Source organism: Pongo pygmaeus, chromosome 1 (genome assembly GCF_028885625.2).
Source record: "Pongo pygmaeus isolate AG05252 chromosome 1, NHGRI_mPonPyg2-v2.0_pri, whole genome shotgun sequence".
In the NCBI taxonomy this organism is placed as follows: Eukaryota; Metazoa; Chordata; class Mammalia; order Primates; family Hominidae; genus Pongo; species Pongo pygmaeus.
In genome coordinates, this window is record NC_072373.2 from 99,462,598 (window position 1) to 99,479,228 (window position 16,631).

General features: G+C 49.8%; 1 protein-coding gene across 2 annotated transcripts; it reads right to left on the minus strand.

Annotated features, from left to right (window-relative positions):
• Positions 1-763: 763 nt before the first annotated feature.
• ANXA9 (annexin A9) lies at positions 764-14,242 on the minus strand. Of its 2 annotated transcripts, XM_063663579.1 has the most exons (14): positions 14,155-14,242; positions 13,942-14,047; positions 13,335-13,425; positions 13,081-13,177; positions 12,447-12,541; positions 12,113-12,226; positions 11,831-11,921; positions 10,093-10,172; positions 9,847-9,906; positions 8,561-8,645; positions 8,329-8,424; positions 8,174-8,232; positions 1,711-1,833; positions 764-1,135 (listed from the first exon to the last, which is right to left on the minus strand). In XM_063663579.1, the coding sequence occupies exons 3-14, from the start codon at positions 13,407-13,409 to the stop codon at positions 1,073-1,075; spliced, it is 1,038 nt and encodes a 345-aa protein (XP_063519649.1). In that variant the 5' UTR covers positions 13,410-13,425; positions 13,942-14,047; positions 14,155-14,242; the 3' UTR covers positions 764-1,072. The 2 variants fall into 2 exon arrangements, with proteins under 2 accessions (XP_063519649.1, XP_054317315.1); XM_054461340.2 differs by lacking the exon at positions 13,942-14,047 and having other exon boundaries at positions 883-1,135; positions 14,155-14,225.
• Between the last annotated feature and the right edge of the window lie 2,389 nt (positions 14,243-16,631).

The window sequence follows — 16,631 nt, forward strand, 5'->3', positions numbered from 1 at the left end:
TCGCTCTGTTGCCCAGGCTGGAGTGCAGTGGTGCAATCTGAGCTCACTGCAACCTCCGCCTCCCGGATTCAAGCGATTCTCCTGCCTCAGCCCCCTGAGTAGCTGGGACTACAGGCATGCGCCACTGCGCCTGGCTAATTTTTGTATTTTTAGTAGAGACAGGGTTTCGCCACTTTGGTCAGGCTAGTCTTGAATTCCTGACCTCAGGTAATCCGCCTGCCTTGGCCTCCCGAAGTGCTGGAATTACAGGCGTGAGCCACTGTGCCCAGCTACCTGTCATTTCTAATATAGCCTGCAGGGGGAACCAAAGCCTGACTTTTTGTTTTTGTTTCTGTTTTTGTTTTTGCTTTCTATGGGAAATAGTGCTCTCCTGGGAGGTGGGTTTTCAAATCTCTGCTTGGACACATGAATTTGAGGGTTGTGCTCTCCACTAACCCAAGAATTCCCAGGCTGGGGAGGGTAGCTTGGCCCTCCGCTTGCTTCCCAGTTCATACAGATGGTCCTTTGCTCCCTCTGACTATTTCTCACCTTGTTCTAATGCCTGTTTCTCAATTATTTTGCCGAAGTTTCCTGGAGAATGAGGGTGAGGGGAGACCTGGAGAGGGAGACCTGGGTGTTGATTACTGTAGCACTAAGGCAAAACAGGATTCCTGCTGAATAGCCAAGTGCACATCAAAGGCACCTCCAACTCCAATGCCTCTTCCTGGTCCATGTCCTGCTCCACCCAACCTTCAATCAGGGAACACAAACAACAGTGAAGTTTGCCAAACGAATTCAAGTATCAGTGAGATGTTCTGGCCAGGGTACAGGAGGGATGAGTGAGGCAGAAACTATCAAAGAAAACTCATTTCCCCACACCCAAGAAGGAGCTGGATGACCCAGGTACAGATATAATTTTGAGATGGGAAAATTAAGGGATTTTAAAGAAATAGTTTCAGCCTCAACAAGAAGCTAGAGAATGTGGTGCTCAGTGAGGGGTTATCCTACTTGGAGGCCCAGCTGGTCTCCCAGGTTCAGCCAAACACGGAAATCTCAGATCCTCGGATGTCATGTGGGGTGGGGCAGGGAAGTCTCACATGTCTTCAGCCCTGCACAAGGCCAGGAGGGCTGACTGGCAATCCCCTTTCACAGCATCCTGCAGACAAGGGAATTCAGTGTTAGAAAGATCCACCACCACTATGGCCCAAATACTCTCTCCTCTCCTTTGGGCTGGTCCATCACAGTTCATCTGGAAGGGAAGAGTCCTCCCGGGAGCTCAGAGTCCTGCACTACATTAACCAAAGACTCCTGGGTTTTCTTTTCTTTTTTTTTTTTTTTTAAGACAGAGTCTCGCCCTGTCGCCCAGGCTGGAGTGCAGTGGCTCGATCTTGGCTCACTGCAACCTCTGCCTTCTGGGTTCAAGCGACTCTCCTGCCTCAGCCTCCTGAGTAGCTGGGATTACAGGTGCGCGCCACCATGCCTGGCTAATTTTTGTATTTTTAGTAGAGACGGGGTTTCACCATGTTGGTTAGGCTGGTCTCGAACTCCTGACCTCGTGATCTGCCCGCCTCAGCCTCGCAAAGTGCTGGGATTACAGGCGTGAGCCACTGCGCCTGGCTAACTACTGGGTTTTCTATGGGGCAAGAATATGCTCAGCTGTGTGCAGGGAGTGAGGGTGGAGGTGACGAGTGAAGGCCTGAGGCTCCAGGCTAAGAAGTAGCCAAGTTTCACCTGGAGAGAAGAGTAGAGGGACTTCCCAAATTTCTTCTTGAACTCAGCTCTGATACTCAGAAGGTCGGTCTCACATCGAGAGATAAGGATGCGAATCAGGACTTGGTAATTGGGCTCAGTTTCCTAGTAGGGGAAGAAAGAGATGGGGGGTAGTTAGTGAGAGTCTCACTGAGAGTAGGGGTTGAATGGCATGGAGGGTTATTGTAGGAAGGGGAGGCAAGGTGGGAGTCAAGGGATAAGAGTGTACATTGTACATTATCTCAGGAAGAAAGTTATCTTTGTCCATCCTCATGTAAGATGACACAGCAGGAAAGATCAGTCTCTGTGGGGGCAGCTTGAGTATTTATTTCCTTCCACATGTCTTTCCTGCCCCTACCGTTAGCCTAGAGCTGTGTACCTCCAGAATCTGGTGGTGAGCAGCTCCAAAGATAGGTACACCAGGAAGGCTAGAAAAGATTTGGTGCATATAAAGACTGCCAGCATGAAAACCAGGAAAACTGCTTTTAACTTTCAAGTTAGTGAATATCCAAGGAGGATATACCTGCCCTATCCCTAAACTGAACTGATGGGGCTCTGATAGGGATCAAGGTTGTGTGACTTCTGGTTCTGATTCCAACCCAATAGGGCCATCTCACAGCCCCATCTCTGCATATTAATTTCTCTGGTTGGACCCTTAGGCTGCAACATTGCTATCTTCCTCCTGTACATGCAACAGGCCTGTTTTTTGGCTAAAGAACGTAATGAAAGGTTCAGTTTAGAAATAACAGGCCAGGCACAGTGGCTCATGCCTGTAATCCCAGCACTTTGGGAGGACGAGGCGCATGGATCATCTGAGGTTAGGAGTTCGAGACCAGCCTGACCAAAATGGTGAAACCCTGTCTCTACTAAAAATACAAAAATAAGCCGGGCATGGTGGTGGGTGCCTGTAATCCCAGCTACTTGGGAGGCTGAGGCAGGAGAATTGCTTGAACCCAGGAGGCGGAGGTTGCAGTGAGCCAAGATTGCGCCACTGCACTCCAGCCTGGGCAAGAAGAGCAAAACTCCGTCTCAAAAAAAAAGAAAGAAAGAAAAAAGAAATAACAGGCCAGGTGTGGTGGCTCATGCCTGTAATCCCAGAATTTTGAGAGGCCAAGGCAAGCAGATCATTTATGGTCAGGAGTTCAAGACCAGCCTGGCCAACATGCTGAAACCCCGTCTCTATTAAAACTACAAAAATTAGCCAGGTGTGGTGGTGGGCGCCTATAATCCCAGCTACTCAGGAGGGTGAGGTAGGAGAATTGCTTGAACCTGGGAGGCGGAGGTTGCAGTAAGCTGAGATCACGATCACACCACTGCACTCCAGCCTGGGACAGAGCGAGACTCCATCTCAAAAAAAAAAAAAGAAAGAAAGAAAGAAAAGAAAAGAAATAACATAGGTACAAGTCATCAAAATCCTGAATTATAATTGATTATACTAAGTAATGTGTTGTTATGAGAGATTTCTAAATAAAAACTTTTAATTGTAAAATTCCTGTGTTTTTTTTTTTCTGTGCACCAGTGTTGTCATCCATTCCTAATATCCTCATTTTCAGAGTTTCCTGAGTCACTTTACTCACAAGACTCTTCCCAGAACTGCCTACAACACATACTTAGGGCATCCCAACAGATCATAAACTCCTTTGACAAAACAAAAGAAAATGAAGTAAAACAGGATGCTCCAATTCATTTAGACTCATTACCTAATTGTCAGTGGACCTAATGTCCACTTCATTTTAACTTTTATGCATCATTAGTTTTGTATTGTCATAAAGATTGCCAATTGCTCCCCAGTATCCATTCTTCTCTTCTTCCAATGCTTGTTACTCTAAAGTTACAGAATTGAGCAAGAGTCACTCATTAACTGAATACTCTCATTGTTGTACAAGTATTCTTTTTTCTCGCTCTGTTGCCCAGAGTGGAATGCAGTGGCATGAATTCAGCTCACTGCAACCACCCCCTCCCGGGTTCAAGCAAGTCTCCTGCCTCAGCCTCCCAAGCAGCTGGGACTACAGCGCGTGCCAAACGCCCAGCTAATTTTTTTATTTTTAGTACAGATGAGGTTTTACCATGTTGGCCAGGCTGGTCTCAAACTCCTGACCTCAAGTGATCTGCTCGCTTCAGCCTCTGAAAGTGCTGGGATTACAGGTGTGAGCCACCGCACCTAGCCTTAAATACACATACATATATTATATATATATATATATTTTTTTTTAGATGGAGTCTCACTCTGTTACCCAGGCTGGGGTACAGTGGTGTGATTTCAGGTCACTGTAACCTCTGCCTCCCAGGTTCAAGCAATTCTCCTGTCTCAGCCTCCCAAGTAGCTGGAAATACAGGTGCACACCACCACACCTAGCTAATTTTTGTATATTTAGTAGAGACGGGGTTTCACCATGTTGGTCAGGCTGGTCTCGAACTCCTGACCTCGGGTGATTCACCTGCCTTGGCCTCCCAAAGTGCTGGGATTACAGGCATGAGCCACCATGCCTGGCCTAATTATAATACTTAATCATATACCTGGCATTGCATATAGCCCTAGGATCTTCACCAGGAACATTAATTTTTACTACAGATTGGTCGAAATTTGTCTTGAATCAGCCATTGCTGATTTTCTGAAGGTTGTTTTTCTGAATAAATATTCTTCACAATCTATGTTTTCATATATCTACATATCTCTCATAAAAGAATAATACAGGCTGGACACGGTGGCTCACGCCTGTAATCTCAGCACTTTGGAAGACTGAGGCTGGTGGATCACCTGAGGCCAGGAGTTCCAGACCAGCCTGGTCAACATGGTGAAACCCTGTCTCTACTAAAAATACAAAAATTAGCCGGGCATGGTGGCGGGCGCCTGTAATCTCAGCTACTCAGGAGGCTGAGGCAGGAGAATTGCTGGAACCCAGGAGGCAGAGGTTGCAGTGAGCCAAGATCGCGCCATTGCACTCCAGCCTGGGTGACAGAGCAAGCCTCCATCTTAAAAAAGAAAAAAAAAAGTTTGCCACCAGCCTGGCCAACATGGTGAAACCCTGTTTCTACTAAAAACAAAAAAATTAGCCGGATGTGGTGGCGGGCAACTATAGTTCCAGCTACTTGGGAGGGTGAGGCAGGAGAATTGCTTGAACCCGGGAGGTGGAGGTTGCAGTGAGCCGAGATCGTGCCACTGCACTCCAGCCTAGCGACACAGTGAGGCTCCATCTCAAAGGAAAAAAAAAAAAAAAAGGCCGGGCGCCTTGGCTCAGGCCTGTAATCCCAGCACTTTGGGAGGCTGAGGCGCGTGGATCACGAGGTTAGGAGTTAAGGACCAGCCTGACCAACATGGTGAAACTCCGTCTCTACTAAAAACACAAAAATTAGCCAGGCATGGTGGTGAGCGCCTGTAATCCCAGCTACTCGGGAGGCTGAGGCAGAAGAATCTCTTGAACTCGGGAGGCGGAGGTTGCAGTGAGCCGAGATCGCGCCACTGCACTCCAGCCTGGGTGACACAGCGAGACTCGATCTAAAAAAATAAAAATAAAAATAAATAAAAAGAATAATACCGATGTATCATGATTTTTTCCTTTTTTATTTGTTTGTTTATTTATTTATTATTATTATGTTTTTTTTTAGAGATGGAGCGTCACTCTGTTGCCCAGGCTGGAGTGCAGTGGCGCGATCTTGGCTCACTCCAAGCTCCACTTCCTGGGTTCAAGCCATTCTCCTGCCTTAGCATCCAGAGTAGCTGGGACTACAGGCGCCCGCCACCATGCCCTGCTAATTTCTCTATTTTCAGTAGAGACAGGGTTTCACCTTGTTAGCCAGGATGGTCTCGATCTCCTGACCTCGTGATCCACCCGCCTCGGCCTCCCAAAGTGCTGGGATTACAGGCGTAAGCCACCGTGCCTGGCCGTTTATTTATTTTTTTTGAGGCAGGTCTCACTTTGTTGCCCAGACTGGAGTGCATTGGCGTCATCTCGGCTTACCGCAACCTCTGCCTCCCAGGCTCAAGAGATTCTCCTGCTTCAGCCTCCCAAGTAGCTGAGATTACAGGCGCTCACCACTACCCCCTGGCTAATTTTTGTATTTTTAGTAGAGATGGGGTTTCACCATGTTGGCCAGGCTGGTCTTGAACTCCTGGCCTCAAATAATCCACCCGCCTCGGCCTACCAAAGTCCTGGGATTACAGGCATGCGCCATAACGCCCAGCCTGAGTTTTTCCTTTTTAAAAACAATTCAGAATTAGCCAGATGTGGGGGCCCATGCCTGCAATCCCAGCTACTTAGGACACAGAGGCCAGAGAATCACTTGAATCCAGAAGGTGAAGGTTGCAGTGAGCTAAGATCACGCCACTGCACTCCAGCCTAGGCAACAGAGCCAGACTCTATCTCAAAAAAAAAAAAAAAAAAAAAAAATTCAGAAAAATGGGCCTATGTTATTTTCTGACTACCACTTCTTTTTTTTTTTTTTTTTTTTTTTGAGACAGAGTCTTGCTCTGTTACCCAGGCTGAAGTGCAGTGGAATAATCACAGCTCACTGTAACTTCCAATTCATGGGCTCAAGCAATCCTCCCATCACATCCTCCTACCACATCCTCCTGAGTAGTTGGGACTAGAGGAAGGTGCCACCATGCCTGGCTAATTTTCTTCTTATTTTTGTAGAGACGAGGTCTTGCTGTGTCGCCTAAGTTGGTCTTGAACTGCTGACCTCAAGCGATCCTCCCACCTTAGCCTCCCAAAGTGCTAGGATTACAGGCGTGAGCCACCATGCTTGGCCCCTGACTACTACTTCTAAGGTAAATCTTTCATCTACACTCAAGAGTGTGGGTCTTGTAATCCAAATACACTACAAAATCATCTACTGCTGGGATAGTTTGTATTTATGACAGGAATTTGGACAGATAAGTACAACTCTTCAAATGAATCTTAGTGTTGACTCATTATAATAATACAGGCTTTATTGGGCAAGTATAATAATCTACTGTCAAGATAGAAATCTCTAGATGACAGAACAATTGCTTATATTTACTAACTTTTGAGCAATCATCAACATGGCATGATGGCTTCTCAACCAGTCTACAGAAAGCTATTCCATCTGCCAAAATGATAACTACTTTTTTAGTCTGACTGTGTCACCCAGGCTGGAGTGCAGTGGCAAGATCTCAGTTCACTACAACCTCCGCCTCCCAGGTTCAAGCAGTTCTCCTGCCTCAGACTCCCAAGTAGCTGGGATTACAGGTGCCTGCCACCACGCCTGGCTAATTTTTGTATTTTTAGTAGAGACAGGGTTTCACCACGTTGGCCAGGCTGGTCTCGAACTCCTGACCTCAAGTGATCCATCCACCTTGGCCTCCCAAAGTGCTGGGATTATAGGCGTGAGCCACTGTGCCCTTCCTGAACTTTTTATTTATAGATTTTGGGGGACAGTTCTAATAGGAGACCTAATTCAATCAACAGAATGATTGGATTCTATTGGTGGAACCACTCAAGCCACAGTCAGCAGTTTAAGTATGGATAATATGGGCTGGGCGCAGTGGCTCACGCCTGTAATCCTAGCACTTCGGGAGGCCGAGATGGGTTGATGACCTGAGGTCAGGAGTTTGAGACCAGCCTGACCAACATGGTGAAACCACATCTGCTAAAAATACAAAAACTTAGGATAATGTGGTGGCGGGCACCTGTAATCCCAGCTATTTAGGAGGCTGAGGCAGGAGAATCACTTGAATCCAGGAGGCGGAGGTTGCCATGAGCCGAGACTGTGCCACTGCACTCCAGCCTCCAGCCTGGGCAACAAGAGCCAAACTCCATCTCAAAAAAAAAAAAAAAAAAAAAGTATGGATAATGTGGAACAAAATCTGACCAGTGTGGAGAAAGGGGGCCTTGGGTGCTAAGAGCACTTATGGTATAGCTGACAAGGAGTGGACACAGGATGGTCAATATCTTACATCGTGAAGTGTTGTGTAGGGAGACTGTATAACTTACTAGCTACGTGACCTCAAGCAAGGTACTTAACTTTTCTGGGCTTCAGTTTTTTCATCTATAAGATACGGATGGATATGGTTGTGAGGATTAATCAAAATATGTGTGTCCTGCTCAGGATAGGCTGTGGCACACAATCAGCACCTGCAAAATGCCAGCCCTTGTCATTATTCTTGCTAGTGTTATCACCATCACTCTGGCAACAACTAAGCCTGCACAAGGCACTGTCTTACAGAGCAGATTCATATCTCTATTTGGCCACCTAGACATTAACAAGGCCAAAATGTTAGTTTCAGGGCCCCTGGGAGCCAACTAAGTTAGTTCTCACCACAGCTCATTCCTCCACCCCTGTGTAAACCCTGGTGTGTAAGCCCTGGGGAGAGCGGCTTGAGGTTTAGACGGTGTATATAGGATGGTTACATTAGCAGCAAGCTGAGACTTCCTCTCTCCTCCCCAGTTTCTGTTCTGGGGAGGGAAAGGAGTGCCCCTCTCACCTGGAGGGCTTGATGAAGTTTGTCAGCAAAGTACAGTGGTGTGTTCTTGATCACCGAAGCTGGAAACAAAGATGGAAGGATGGAGGTTCACAACTAGGGCCACAATCTCCCATCCCAAGAGAGACTTACTTCACAAATCCTGAGCAGGCCCCTACCTAGGCCGAGCAGAGCCACCTGGGTATCTCCATGGAAACGGTTCTGGACAGCCTCCTCCAGCTCTTGCCCAGTGCTCCGCTGGTACTGATCAAACACTTGTGTGTGTAGGAGGCAGTTAAAAAGATGGATGGGGGATTAATTATCTCTGGAAAGGATGGGCCCTCCCCCCATCTTCCTCAGCCCAAACTCATCATTAGAGCAAGCTAGGGGGACAAGAAGGCTTGTGTGTACCTCGGATGAGGTGTTCAGGATTTCGCTGGGTGAAGACTGGGACCCATGTTTCCTCTCTGCTAGGTCCTTCTGCCCGCTGCAGTGCCTAGGAGGGAGGAATGAGTCAGGGAGGAGTGAATCAGGATCATTGGTTGGGGCCTAGGGAGCCATGGGTATGACGTTCCAGAATCTATCATCATCATGATGGAAATGGGATTGAGGGTGGAAAAGGATTTTTTTTTTTTTTTTGAGAAGGACTCTCATTCTGTCACCCAGGCTGGAGTGCATGGGGTGATCCCAGCTCACCGCAACCTCTGCCTCCCAGGTTCAAGCGATTCTCCAGGCTCAGCCTCCTGAGTAGCTGGGATTACAGGCACTCACCATCATGCCCGGCTAATTTTTGTATTTTTAGTAGAGACGGGGTTTCACCATGTTGGCTAGGCTGGTTTCGAACTCCTGACCTCAAGTGATCCACCTGCCTTGGCCTCCCAAATTGTTGGGATTATAGGTGTGAGCCACCACAACCAGCCAGAAAGTTTATTTTAACCCGTAAACTAGGTTTGTGTGTGTGCATGTGTGTGTGTGTGTGTGTGTGTGTGTGAGAGAGAGAGAGAGAGAGATGGGGTCTCTGTCACCCAGGCTGGAGTGCAGTGGTATGACCAGGGCTTACCTCAGCCTCAACTTCCCAGGCTCAAGCGATCCTCCCATCTCAGCCTCCTAGCTAGCTGGAACTACAGGTGCAGCTAATTTTTAAAAATATTTTGTGGAGACAGAGTCTCACTATGTTGCCTAGGCGGGTCTTGGACTCCTGGGCTCAAGTGATCCTCCTGTTTCAGCCTCCCAAAGTGCTGGGATTACAGGTATAAGCCACCATGCCTGGCCTACTAGTTGTTTTTATTTATGTTTTTTATTTTATGTTTTTTATTTTTTAAGAAAGAAATAGGGCTAAGAGAGGGCTCTGCCCTTATAGCCTCACAGCTCTATTCACTGATTTGGAAAAATCCTGGTACCCGAGGATTAAATAATCCCCAAAAGGTCTGAGGAGGCTTTCTGCCCCCAAACACTCATGAGAGGAGAATATGAGAGGAGTTGATGAGCTCAGGAGTCAGAGGCTAGATGAGTGAAAAGGCTTCAGCTATGATGCTACCTGACACCCCTGCCCCTACCACATAACTGAGAACTCCCTCTCCAAGGCAGGGACGGGTTTGCGGGACAAATGGGCACGTAGGTCACCGGCTCTAAGATATGGTGGAGGAAGGCATCTTACGGGCATGGTGGCTGTGCACACTCCTAAACCCCCTGCTCACCTGGACATCTTGTTCTGTCAGATTATAGTCAATGATTCCAGAGTAGCTGTCACGGCCCCCCTAGGAGGAGAAACTGTTCTTAGAGGGCTCTTTGAAGGGTACCTTTTTATCTCCAGACCAACAAGTGAAGCCTGGTCTCCCCTAAAGCCCTCTCTTGTCCATTACAGGACAGCAATGCTCCCTGCTCCAGCATGTCTCCTTGCCTAGTGAATGTGACTCCCTTCCTCGCAGGTCAGTCCTCCTCACCTTGGCCAGGGCCAAGAGCAGGTCCTGCAAGATGCCACTGGTCTCAGACGTGATGTCATCCACAGCCTCCACCTGGAAATCTGGGGTGGGGTGAGGAGCTCTCTGAATGCTCCTGAGTTTTCCTAGTGTAGATATCCCCAGGACCTGCCAAATGCCTGACCCGCTATGCCCTGCCAGCCCTGCTAGCCCCTGCTTGGAGTAGCTTGATGGCTGCTAGTTCCCAGGATGTAAGGCACAAGTACCATCACGGCCACTCTAAAAACATCTCTAAGTTGTGAGGTGTTCAGTGGCTTCATCACCAAGCACCAACCTGCTGGGCAGGAGACAACCATTATTAGAGTTGGGGCCAGGCAATGAAGAAGAGCTAGGGAAACCCGTATTATAACACAAGATGGCTAGGACCTAGCACCCTCATTGGAGGTAAGGAAAAATGATATGAGAGGTGGGATATGAGGAAGGAAAAGAGCAGGAAAGGGAGAAAAGGAAAGAGACAAGAGAAACAGATGCAAGAAGGAAGGAAGGTAGGAGAGGGATTAAGAACATAGGCCACGGCCAGGGCAGTTGCTCATGCCTGTAATCCCAGCACTTTCAGAGGCTGAGGCAGGAGATGGCTTGAGCCCAGAAGTTCCAGACCAGCCTGGACAACACAGCGAAACCCCATCTCTACAAAAAATACAAAATTTAGCTGGGCATGGTGGTGGCACACCTGTAGTCCCAGCTACTTAGGAGGCTGAGGTGGGAGGATTGATTGAGTCCAGGAGGGTCAAGGCTGCAGTGAGCCATGATCACATCGCTGCACAGCCTAGGCTACAGGGCAAGACCTTGTCTCAAAAGAAGAACATAGGCCAAGATTAGACATCAAAGGAAAATTGGGGAAAGCAAGAAAAAGAGGTGGGGGTGAGGGGAAGGGGTGGTAAGATAAGGATGGGAAAAAGCCACAAATTAGTGGGTGAGACACTTGTAGCCAAGCAAGGCCAGCCATCAGGGGCATGAAAGGCGACACCCATGACTCAGAGGGCAGATTCCCACCTTTCCCTCAGGCTGCAGCACAGCTGGGTTCAGCTTGGAATGTGGTGTGATGGCAGGGATGGCAAGGGGCTGGGAAGGTGACATGAGTACCTTTGGGACTGTCACTTTGGAATCTGCCTTGGAGCTCCAGATTAAGATGGTTAATCATTGCTTCTCTCTATTTGTGTGTGTGTGTGTGTGTGTGTGTGTGAGAGAGAGAGAGAGAGAGAGAGAGAGAGACATGCTCTCACTCCTGTCACCCAGGCTGGTGTGCAGTGGCAGTGGCACGATCTCAGCTCACTGCAGCCTCAACTTCCCAAGCTGGGGTGATCCTCCCACCTCAAACTCCTGAGGAGCTGAGACCACAGGCACACACCACCATGACCAGCTGGTTTTTTGAATTTTTAGCACAGATGGGGTTTTCCTGTGTTGCCTGTGACTGGTCTTGAACTCCTGGGCTCAAGCGACATGCCCACCTCAGCCTCCCAAAGTGTTGGGATGACAGGCATGAGTCACCGTGCCTGGCCTGCTTCTCTTTTCTTAATGATCACATCTGGCTCTCTCCCCTGAGAGACTGAGGCACTGGTGGGGGCAAGAGGAAAGACCCCAAGGGAATAGAACTTAGGCAGCCAGGTTGCCAGATAGCTCACCTATGGGGAGTACAGGAGAGGAGCGGACAGTCCTACAGCCCCTTCTCCAGCACCTGGGACCCCTCCCTCTATATTCTTACTGTGTTTGTAGACTGCCAGGCACTCCTGCAGCTGGGGTGGGGTTCGAGTGGCAAGAATTTCAATGGCCACATCCACAGCAGAATCTGAGGCCTACAAGAAATTGGGAGTCTACTCTCAGACTGGCCGTGTCATTAGGATGGCAGACAGAGGGGCAGATGCTGGCTGCTTCTCCTTCTAAGGAACAATATGGGACGACAAGAGGGGGACTCTCGTCTTGCAAAAGCAAGGCTGACAGCCTTCTCCCTTCCCCAGACACCCCAGCAAGTCTCCCCTCCTGCTACCTTCAGAGCTGTCCTCAATTCCTGGGCGTCAAACTGGGCTGCGGGCTGCAGCAGAGCCATCACGATCCTCTCCAGGTTGCCAGAAAGTGCTGCCTGTAGAGACTTCATCAGGTCCTACAATAAATGGTATAAATGGTCCCCACAGCAGAGGGATGGGGGTGAGGGGAAGGGCCCCAGAAGTGGGGGGAGGTTTGGGAAGATTTGGCTGGTTTTCATCTCAGGCCCTGTTTAGCCAGGAAGCAGGAGCTGGCCTCAGTGGCTGTTGCTGTCTCTTGAGTCCTCCAGGGGGTTTCTTACCCCAGTCCACTGCTGTGGGAGGTCAGCATGGCCTCACCTGTTGGGTGCGCTCCTGGAAGTTTCGTGAGATGAGCTGCCTTTGCTCTCTGCTCCGGTTGGTCAGCACGTCCACAATGGCACTGCGGTCCACGCCTGAACCGAGATGAGGGCTGTGCTGTGAGCAGGGTCTTTACATAGTGGGATGCTCCTACTCCTTGGAGGAGGGAAGGCGCTCCAGGAGAGGGCTAGGAAGGAAAGGAGCAGGGGCTATATCACCCCCACTTCCATTTTATCTCAAAAGAAGTTGCAAATAAAATGTCAAAACAGCATGCAAATCTGACCCAGACCAAGGCAAAGGTGGCCTGGTGTGGTGGTTAAAAAAAAATATGACTTGGGGGATCCGCTGACCTAGATGAGAATACCACCTCTGTCATGAGCTGAGTGACCTTGGGCAAGCCTGTTAATCTCCCTGAGCCCCAGTTTCCTCCTCTGGAAAATGGAAATAATAAGCCTTGCCTCACAGGGGTGTTGTGAGAACGGGTTTGACACACCTACTGTGGTGCCTGACATACAAGAATGAAGGCGTTCCACAAACATTTCTCCAGCATCACTAGTTCCTTCTTCCTGGCTCCTCCTTGGTCTACAGATTGGCTCTAAAAGGCAGTCTCAAGTGCCTGGGGAAAGGGGCTCACCTTGGCCAGTAATGGCCCTCAGTAGCCTCTGCACATCCTTGTCCACGCTGAAGTTCAGGAAGGTCCTGAGGGTGCCCAGGGTCCCCCACGCTGCAGTCTGCGGGAGCACAGGGTGGTCGGCAAGGGCCATGGCCAGGCTGCCTACCCCTCCTCAGCATAACCTCAGGAACTGTCCTCCACTTTCCTGCCTCCTGTCCTCTCACAGCCCGAGCTGAGATACTAAAAGTGATCTCTAAAATCCCAACAGCCCCTACCTTGCTGGCCAGGCCCAGGTGGCTGAGGATCTCCTGGGTGAGGGACGGTGCCATCTTCCCGCCAGTCACAGACATGGTGCTACTGGCTGCCCTGGGGAAGGAAACAGGAGCCCACAGAGCTGAATTTCCTGGCCCTTCAGGGACTCCTTATGACCCCCCCAAGACCCTGGAGCCTGGGTTCCAATCGCCTGTTCCTTTCCTTGCTGCAGAAAAAAAGATCAACTTGCTTAGGCTTGGAGCCAGAAATGGAGCTGAAATGGTGAGGTAAGAGGGGAGCCCCCACCTTCCCCACCTTCCCCACCTCTTTCCGCTCCTTTAGGAAGTGGGGATTGATGCAGGATGCTCCTGGACCAGGCGCCAACCCTCCCTGGTGCCAGGGTCAGCCCTGAGGCTCCTCAGGCCTTGGTCCACGGTAGATGCCTCCCTTCTGAGGTCTATGGCCCTCCTTCCCGGGCCTGGCTGGGATCTCCTGGGGCAGTGCAGGGGAGCTGAGGTGAGGTGGCAGGATTAACCACGCAGAGTGGGAGACAACTCGAAATAGCATCTTCCCCCACCTGCAGCCCCAGCTGACAAGCAACCCTCAATTCCTGCCTATACAGCTGCCTACCTGCTCGGCTGCCTTTCACCCTAGGAGCCACAGGCCAGAATCTCTAGGTCAGCAGGTGCAATCTCTTAGCTGATATGAGCAAGAGTTCTTGCAAGTACATGGATGCCTGGACAGAAAGGAGGCACTCTCATGTTGGAAAAGGAAAACTCATTTCTCCCTCCCCCAAGCAATCAACAAGGCCTCCTGGCATGGGGCCGTGGGCCCAGTACTTACTCAGAGGTGCCAGAGGTGAGGTGGGTGTCGTTGTTGTGGCCTGGTAGCTTGCCTGTGTGAGCACCGGCTCCAGCGTGGCCTGGTAGAGGAAAGCGGGGGTGTGTGCAGCCTAGGCTGAACAGCCAGTCAGATGACCTCTCTTAGGGACCAACCCAGCAGTTGTCTGACTCTGGCCCCTCCCAGACGTGGGAGAGGACCGGGCTGTACAGAGTCCCACATGCAGACACCTTCCTGCCCAGCATCTCTTCTCCCAGGAACTGGGCCTCAATCCATGTGATTGAACTCCACTCAGCCTCTCAGCGGCTCAGCCTCAAACACAGGAGGCTTTTATGCACTGCCTTCCCTGTGGGTCCAGGTGGGACCACAGAGGCCTAGTCTCAAAGTCCAGCTTCTGACCTGGCTCTGACTCTGGCTCCAGCTCCCTGGGGGGCAGGTCAGACAGCCTGCAGGCTGATTTCAAGGCTGATAGGGAAAAACCTGTTGGGGCACATACCAGCAGGGCACCCCAGCCTGCACCCCAGAGGGGGTCCCAGCCCAGAAACTCCCTTGACTGCTGCCTTACTAGAGCCAGCTGGCCTAGGTGGAGAGTGCCCAGGGATTGTTTATATCTGTGGAGAAGGAAGGGCACAAGTATTTGGGAGTGGAAGCTGATGAACAGAGTCAAGAGAGAAAAATGCAAAGGGTGTTACCTTCAGAGGGAAGCTCTATGCTCCCAAAAGGCAACAGGGAGATGGGGGAGGCTCCCTCGCCTGGTTTCTTAGATTGCTTCTGTTGCCTGTTGGCAGCCTGGGCCCTGTGGCTGTTTTAGCTGCAGGTGATGCAACCCCAGCAGCTGGACTTGAGGCTGTCTCTGCACAGAGCAGCAGATGAACAGCCCTGCGGAGCCCCTGCCCCGCCATGCAGCAGCTGCTCCAGCCTCACAGCTGGCTCCCTCAGGTCTAAACACAGCCTCTTTCCTGCCTGCCTGGAGAGCCTGGGTAGGCGCGGGGCACAGAAGTGAAAGCCCTGCCTCCACTCACTCCTCTGCCTCTCTCCCAACTCAGGAAGGCCTTCACTGGGATTCCTACATCCCTGGAGGAGGGACCTGCAGTGGCCCCACCACACTAAGTAGACCATGCCGGAGGACACGCCATGAAAGGATATTTCTGTGGCGGTAATCACTGCTCCTCACTTTTCTCTCCTGTTAAAGTGGAAAACATGCACCTGTGTCAGAACTGGAGCATGAGGGTTCAATACCCGGCTCTGCCACCTATGTTCTGTAAGCTTTGCTAGTCCTTTCAGCTCTCTAAACGGGAGGATTGAGAGAGACGGAGGCTGTGGGACATGCTGGGGCCTCCGAGGACAGGTTTCCTGGGATGAGTAAATGAAGTAATGTGTCCACTAAAGAACTTATCCATGTAACCAAACACCACCTTGACCCCAAAAACTATTGAACTAATAAACATAAATGAATAAATAAATAAATAAATAAATAAATAAGGTAATGTGGCCAGGCACGGTGGCTCACGCCTGTAATCCCAGCACTTTGTGAGGCCAAGGCGGGTGGATCACGAGGCAGGAGATCGAGACCAGCCTTGGCTAACACAGTGAAACCCCGTCTCTACTAAAAATACAAAAAATTAGCCAGGTGTGGTGGCGCACGCCTGTAATCCCAGCTACTCGGGAGGCTGAGGCAGGAGAATCGCTTGAACCTGGGAGGCAGACGTTGCAGTGAGCTGAGATGGCGCCACTGCACTCCAGCCTGGGTGACACAGTGAGACTCCATCTCAAAAAAAAAAAAAAGTGATCTGTGTAATTGCATGTGGCAGAGAAAAGTGCCCTGTAAAGTAGGGGTATTAGATTAAATAAATGAATATACAGGACATTAGAATTTCATGTAAATGAGGAATCATCTGTTGGTACAAGTATGACCCAAATATTTCATTAAATATACTAACATTTTGTTTTTTTGAGGCGGAGTCTCACTCTGTTGCCCAGGCTGGAGTGCAGTGGCATTAATTTGGCTCACTGCAAGCTCCGCCTCCCTGGTTCAAGCGATTCTCCTGCCTCCGCCTCCCAAGTAGCTGGGATTATAGGCTCCTGCCATCATGCCTAGCTAATTTTTTGTATTTTTAGTAGAGATAGGGTTTCACCATGTTGGCCAGGCTGGTCTCGAACTCCTGACCTCGTGATCCGCCTGCCTTGGACTCCCAAAGTGTTGGGATTACAGGCGTGAGCCACCGCCTGTAATTATTATTTTTTGTTTATCTGAAAGTATAGTTTAACAGTGTTTCCTGTATTTCACCTGACAACCCCAAAATGGAACTCAGTCTCAGCACGGTGGCTAAAAGCAAAGCTTCTGGAGCCAGACTTCTCAGAGTCAGGATTCTCGTCTTCTGTGTGACCTTGGGCAACTATTCTGTGCTCAGTTTCCTCATCATCAACAGACACGTAATAGTGTTTATGTTATAGGTTGTTGTAAGAATTAAATAAATACA